The 6,986-nt window shown below is 45.3% G+C and overlaps 1 protein-coding gene across 2 annotated transcripts in view; it reads right to left on the reverse strand.

Moving 5' to 3' along the window:
• The window catches only part of LOC141794908 (uncharacterized), a 70,309-nt gene that overhangs the window by 62,127 nt on the left and 1,196 nt on the right, over positions 1 to 6,986 (reverse strand). The window contains exon 2 of one of the 2 annotated variants that reach the window (XR_012598568.1): positions 2,612 to 3,694. Coding sequence is in view for 1 of the 2 variants with exons in the window: in XM_074675534.1 (XP_074531635.1) it covers positions 2,623 to 3,694 (1,072 nt within the window). In the remaining variant the exon portion in view is untranslated. The remainder of the gene's footprint in view (positions 1 to 2,611; positions 3,695 to 6,986) is intronic. The other variant, XM_074675534.1, reaches the window with a different exon arrangement.

Here is a 6,986-nt window from a genome sequence, read left to right on the forward strand (position 1 = left end):
CTAAACTAGAGGAGAAGTTGTTTACACTGCAGAGATGTTCACAAGTCTTTTTTTTTTTGCAAGTCTAAGTCAAGTCCCAAGACTTTGATCACGAGTGCAAGTCAAGTCTCAAGTCTTTGTGGGGGGAACACTTGGTCAAGTTTCAAGTCTCAGGTTATGAGTCTGAGTCAAGTCTGTCGTCTCTGAAAAATGAGTCTTATGAGCGCTTGTCATGTGCTGCTATCTGTCTGTTGAGTGGACGAAAAAGGTAAAGGTTTACACTCTGCAACGTGTTGTTTACCGTATTTTCCGCACTACAAGGCGCTTCAGAGTAAAGGGCGCACCTCCAATGAATGGGCTATTTGAAAACTGTTTTCATATACAGGGCGCACTGCATTATAGGGCTCATAGAATAGAAGCTACAGTAGTGGCTGGGGTTGCGTTATGCATCCACTAGATGGAGCTGCGCTACAGGGAATGTCAACAAAACAGTCAGATAAGTCAGTCAAACTCAGGCTACATCCACACGGAGCCGCACATTTTCCTATCCAACTATTTTCTGTGCCGTTTTCAAAAAAAGTGAGCTGTAAAGACGAAGCCGTGTCTGCCGTCCACAAAAGCCGTTTCCAGAGATCAGTTCACATGCCAGAGCTTTGGGGGGTGCTGTATTGCTCTAACAATAAACAAGAGAAGAAGCCCGGGCCAGCCTGTGAGCTAATGTTAGCACTTAGCAGAATTCCTCTTTACAGGTTCTTACTGCCTACCACTGTTACTCCGGCGACGCCCCCTAACTATGGTAGCCATGATTAATCAATACTGATCCATATATAAGGCGCATCAGATTATAAGGCGCACTGTCGGCTTTTGACAAAACTGAAGGCTTTTAAGTATGCCTTGTAGTGCAGAAAATACGGTAATTACACAGTCCATTGACACATTCCTCCGTCCTCTTTTTCAAACTCAGTGTAATGGTAATCTGGTAATGTTTAATCTGTAACATTAACCTTGAGTGGTCAAAAATTAAGTGTAACCTGCCTGTGAGCTGACAGAATAACTGTGTATTTTTCTACGGTTAGCGTTAGCCAGTAGATGGTGGCAGCGAGTCATACATTATTAACATTGCCTTTACGTCATCGACACACCTCAATGTAACAATGCAAAAGTGAAGTAAGCAAACTTTTACTCATCTGTTCAAATAATCGGTTACAAAGCTAGCACAAAGATAAGCAAACATTACGTAGCTAATGGTGAGCTAACCGTCCATATGCGCTAAACTGACTGATTTATCGGGGTGACTTTTCAGGTGTCTGATCAAATCTGGTGTGGTGGATCCAGTATCTTTGATCTGGATCCTGCAGACTTTGCAGTCAGCACTTCTTTTGTTGGAGTCGTCCTGTTTGAAGGTTTTAGAACTAAATGTAATGACAAATGGTCCAGCAGCAGCAGCCATTGTTGTAATCACATGTACAAGCGATACCACATGATGCCATGAGGCACACACCTGATGCGTAAAATGGTTACCATGGTTGCAATGAAAGAAGGAGAGAATCACATTTAGCTTGTCAGAGTTTCTTCAATGTTAATAAGCCAGCAAAAAACATAATGATTGTTCACGAGTCCTAAAACACGAGCCAGAGTCAAGTCTGAAGTCCTTTGAGCACAAGTCCAAGTCAAGTTTAAAGTGTGACTCGAGACTCGAGAGTTGCAAACTCAAGTCCCCATCTCTGTTACACTGTTTACTACATTTTTTTCCAATGTTAAGTGTGGCCATAACTTCAGTCCAGGAACTGTCCATGACCTTGTTAACCTCAGACCCTGCTTTGAGAAACAAGCCCCAGGAGGTTTGATCCCAGAGACAGAATCTCTCTGTGAAAACAGGGAAACACACACTGAACTATGAGGTGTGCAGCATCGTGGAGGACACACACTGTAATAATAAAACTAAACCAGGTTGCTGAGATGAAGTACTCCCTGGAATAGACACACTTACACAGCAGAGTGTGTCCTGTGATGTCACGCTCAGGGGGTCAAGAAATCTTTTTCTTCACTGAGACTTTTCTGTAGAAAGATTCTGGAAATCCTGAGATTTTAGTTTCTGAGGCAAAGAGAAAGATCATGACCTGACTGAGAGATCCTGCCTGTACCTCTAGCCCAGAGTCACTGAGGCCTTTATTGAGAAGTTTCAGGATTTTATTTCCTCAGCCATGGCTGTGTCCCCTCTTAATGGGACTGACAGGTGAACTAGAAACCCCAGGTTAATGTGGTGTGACTGAGGTAAGAGACCAAGCACCAGGTGTTTCACAGAGAGCCGGTGAGGGTCTATCCACAGAATCTGTCCTTTGACCCCTGATCAGTGAAAACCTCAGCCCTGATGATAAATGAGGGGACACAGACACTGGTTAAAGATGAACTCTAAACTCACTGTCGTGATGGGATGAGGGGGAAAAGCTTGTGTTCAGTGGCTGCCATCTTTTTTTGACTCCATTCACCTGTCATGTGATTTTGAGGAGAAGCTCCCTTTAAGTTCAGAGCCTGTGTGTCTGATGTGTGTGAGGCGAGCAGAGTGATCACACAGCGTGTTGTCTGTCCTGTGTTTTGGATGGGTATGGATTGAAGTAGGAGAACGGATTACCCTGTGCCTACCGTTGTACAGACTCTGGTGGTGGGGGGCCATGTCATCTCCTGCCGCCGCCCTCCTCTGACCTCCATCCCTGCTGGGGGAGCTGCTGCTGTACCTCCCCTTCCCGTGCTCCCCCCCGGGGCTGTGCTGATAGTGATGGTGGTGCCGTATAGACTCAGGACTCCCCACTATCACCCGTCCTTTCCTCAGGTGCTCAGGCGTCAGCATGGCCGCCTGCTTGGCCTCGGGACTCCCACAGCCGCCCCCTGCTGTGTGGACCTGTCGGTGTCTCTGACTCAGCTCGGGGCTGGACTTGGCTGATCCCTTCCCACAGCCTGGCGACGCCTGCCCTGACATGGAGAGCTGTTTCTGGGCTAGTAAGTCCGAGCTGCAGGGCTGGTGGTGGGAGTCACATGCTAGCCTGGTGGGGGACTTGTGTTTCTCCGGGCTGTGTCCCCTGAGTCCACGAGGGTCCAAGTTGGTAAGCGATCCACCACGAGGGCGGCAGGACTGCGGAAAGGTGTGGTACTCTGGGGTGGAGCTGTGCCTCCTGCCTGTGGATTCACACACCTCCCCAGGTTTGTGGTGGTGCTCTGAGGACGTGCACCTGGAGCCAGATCCAGGGCTGCTGCTGGAGCCCACAGGAGGGGGTTTCAGGTGCGGGTTATCAGGGCTGTCTGTACTCCCAGCGCTGGAGGTGCTGCTGCCATCACCAACGTCCCGCAGCAGACCAGGTGCTGGGACGCCGCCGCCCAGCTGAGACAAGCTACTCTGACTGTCAATGGAGCTCCTGCGCCCTGGACCGCCCTGCCCAGACCCGCCCCCTCCGGCCACAGCCACGGCCCTCTCCTCCTCCAGCATCAGACACACCTCCTTTAGCTCCAGGTTCTCCCGGATGACGTCCACCTGCCGCTGCTCAAGCTCCTTCAGCTTCTGCAGGTAGATGGCCACCTCCTTCCTCATCAGGCCGGCGCTGTAGCGGCCCAGACGCTGCCACTCCCGCGACACCTTCTTCCCCTTCTGACGGTCGTCATCAAGGAAGCAGCACAGGTCCCGCAGCTCCTGGTTATCCTCCTGCAGTTTCTGGTTCACGTCCTGTTTTACACACACACACACACACACACACACACACAGAGCAAGAGCAAAGAGAGGAATTACATGCACACTCCTGTTTGGATCAATCATTTGATGGGAGAAGAATGTCACAGGTCAGTGTGTGAGCAGTTGTTGTGACAAACGTTTGAATTTCTTTGACATCAGAATCTAACAATGGCTTCACAGATAAGAGGGAATGGCATTTTAAACAGGAACTCTTATTTTTTGACTGATAATTGAAAAAATAAGGTATTTTAAAGTGAAACACTGTACAACTTCCTTCAAATGATTCATCAGTTAGCAGGAAAAGTCAGCAGATTAAAGGTTTCATGTGGAGATACAGGACACTTTGCAGCCTTGCTCAACCCTCCCGTCAGAGAAGAAGCAGAGGACAAGAAGTTCCTGTGATGCATGTACGGCTGGTATCGTTCAGAAATTTTCAATACCAGTACAGATACCTTCACTTTGACTCCGGTTCTTGAACGATTTTTGCGAAACCGATTTTATGTCAGTTTTAACAAAAGGAACATGAGATAACAAATTACGGTACAAATCTTGAGTCTTATTTCAGCTGTAGTATTTTTCCACTTTGAGCAGTTTTCCCTATAAATGTCAGAATAATCCTGCTTTGTCTGGGGTTGAAACCACCAAAAATGACCATAGAAACAAGTGTCAGCGCGATTCATTTGTGTCGTCTTCCCAGTCTGCAGCATACATCATGGATCATGCTCGCACTCATGCTTAAAAGCTCACCTCTCTGAACCGTGCAAAGCAGAGAAGTGAAATGAGCCTGAGCACAGCACACTTGAGGTCACAGTGGTCAAATGAACTGAACTTTAGAGTTGAAGCGTGCTCAGGCACTGTATGGTCGTCCAGTGTGACCACGCTCTAAGAGGAGCTGCTGCGTGAGTCAGGAGGTGTCTGTATTGGACTGAGCTCAGCGCAGCTCTTTGAGAAGCAGCACGTGCTGAAGATGAACACATGCTTTCACATGTCTCCAAACTCCTGAAAAGCCACCAGATTTGTCGGCAGTCACTGTTTTTTCCCCTCCAAAGGACACTGTAGGAGTCTGAAAAAGTTACGACAGAGCTGCTAAGTTAGCAACAACAACCTGCAACCACCAGTAACATTTCAGCCAATCACCACTGGCATTATCAGAGCTTGATCACATGATTAACCCTTTTGGCTACTGGGTTGGGTTGGAGCCATAAAAGGAACAAAGTTCAGTACCCAGCTCACATTATCCCTGTAAAGCCCAAACCATTAAATAATTGACAGAAAATTCCACTTCTTTGAACTTGGAGCCTTGATTGGTCGCTCTGAACAAGCCCCCCCCAAAATTTTCAAATATCACTTTCCATATTTGAGTTTCAATATGTACCATATTTGATACACCAGGTCAAAATGCTCAACGATTGTTTTTTCCTGAACAAACAAAAACATAATAAATCACAAACAAATCTAACAAATTTGTACTTCCAAACATAAACAGTGCTACCATCATGCAGTAGTGAGAAAGCCACCAATGGAACTGTCTGGGTGGAAGCCTGGAAAAAAATAACATTTTAGTATTTTACTCATTTTGCAGTTCACAACCTTTTATTTTGCATGGTGGAAGGCCTGAAAACAGTTTCTCTCCTTGTTTAAGCAAAGATGCACTCTGCATTTCTGACAGTACACATGGGCAAAGTGGCCTGTGCACTGCTTGCATCTCTGTCGGGTTACCCATGTTGGGAAACGATCTAGGCCATCCTTTCATACAGCTGTACAGCAAGTTTCATACCTAGCTTTTAACTCTAAATGTACCAAATGATGTAATTTAAAAATAAAAAGACTGTATGTTGCTCGATCTTAGGTATAATGCATGAAATACAAGTACTTGGCGATTGACTGTTTTAGAGTTATGCGACCTTTTATACCCACTGTATCAAATTTGATACGCCATCTTCAACACGGATTACTCAAACGCTTATTGTGAATTTTTCATTTTACTTTGCATGAACCCAGTAACTGTTCCTATTGATGTGCCAGTAAATATTGTAATGTTTTTCTTACCTTAACCTTTTTAAACTTGGCAAAGTTCTTCTTGAAAAACCACCCGTGTCCAATTCCTGAGTCATGGCAGTCTTAGAGTGTCACTGGAAGGGCGGCTAATGAGTGACTTACTACCCAGTGTTGGTTTATCTGTGCACTGCATGTATCTGATTGTACACATCAGGTTTTTCAGGATAAAAAATACCACACTGCTTATGTGGAGGACTGAAAAAGTCATGTATCAAATATGATACGTTTGGCATTATGGGGTTAAGTGTGATCCTTCCTTTGTCAGGTTTTTACCACCTAAAGCGCCAATAAATACAAATTCCTTCTCCACAACAACCACTCTGTGTCTCACCTGGCCACTCACTACATAAATACTGTGCTACACTAACATAATGGTTCAATATGGCGGCTTTCATAGAAAGGGGCCCGCTCCTATGTGGATAAAAATGGCTTATTCTAAGTTGACAGCAACAAATGATTTTTATATCAAGGTTGTTCAACACTTGTGTAAAAAAAAGTAAAATAATACCATGTCTGTTCCGATAATGCGTCAAATGTGTGCAGCTTTAATCTTGATCAGCTGTTTGATTATTCAGTTTATTTAGTTTTTTGTTAACTCTTTAAACTCAAAGACTCATTTCTTACTGAGACCAACAGAAAAACAGGAACTTGTCACACTGGAAAAGATAAAGCAGAGAGAAATCACCATTTGGCTTAAAAAAAGTTAAATGAGACACAGTTCAGTCACCTATTTCCTGATCATCTCATTTATTCATCAGTGATATCAGATCCATCCTTTAGCTGTTAAAAAGGACATCTGCAAGCAAAACCCTCCTCCACACAACATAAAATTTGAAAAACGTGTGCTAAAGTGCCTACCTGCTTGGAAAAACCCACAAACCGCCCTCTATGAGACAAAAATCCATACTAAAGTGGTAGCCTCTTTGGAGTCAAAACATCTGTGTGCCTTCTTGGGAGCCCAAATGCGTGCTGAAGTTCCTTACTGGTTGGCAAAACACACTAAACTTCCTCATTTGGGTGCCAAAATTCGTGCTGACGTGCCCTCTTTAGAGCCAAAACTCCTATAAACTGCCTTTTTGGGAGCCCAAACACAGGCTTAAGTGATCTCCTGGTTTTAAATCACACTGAACTACCCATTTGGGGTGTAAAAACACAGGAGGCTTCGCCCTTGGCTGGTTAAAGTATGACAGCTAGCCCCCTTTGGAGGCAAAAGTACATGCTGTGCTTT

The sequence above is a fragment of the Halichoeres trimaculatus genome, unplaced genomic scaffold, assembly GCF_033239565.1.
Source record: "Halichoeres trimaculatus isolate MK-OKI-2021-1 unplaced genomic scaffold, fHalTri1.1 fHalTri1_scaffold_8, whole genome shotgun sequence".
In the NCBI taxonomy this organism is placed as follows: Eukaryota; Metazoa; Chordata; class Actinopteri; order Labriformes; family Labridae; genus Halichoeres; species Halichoeres trimaculatus.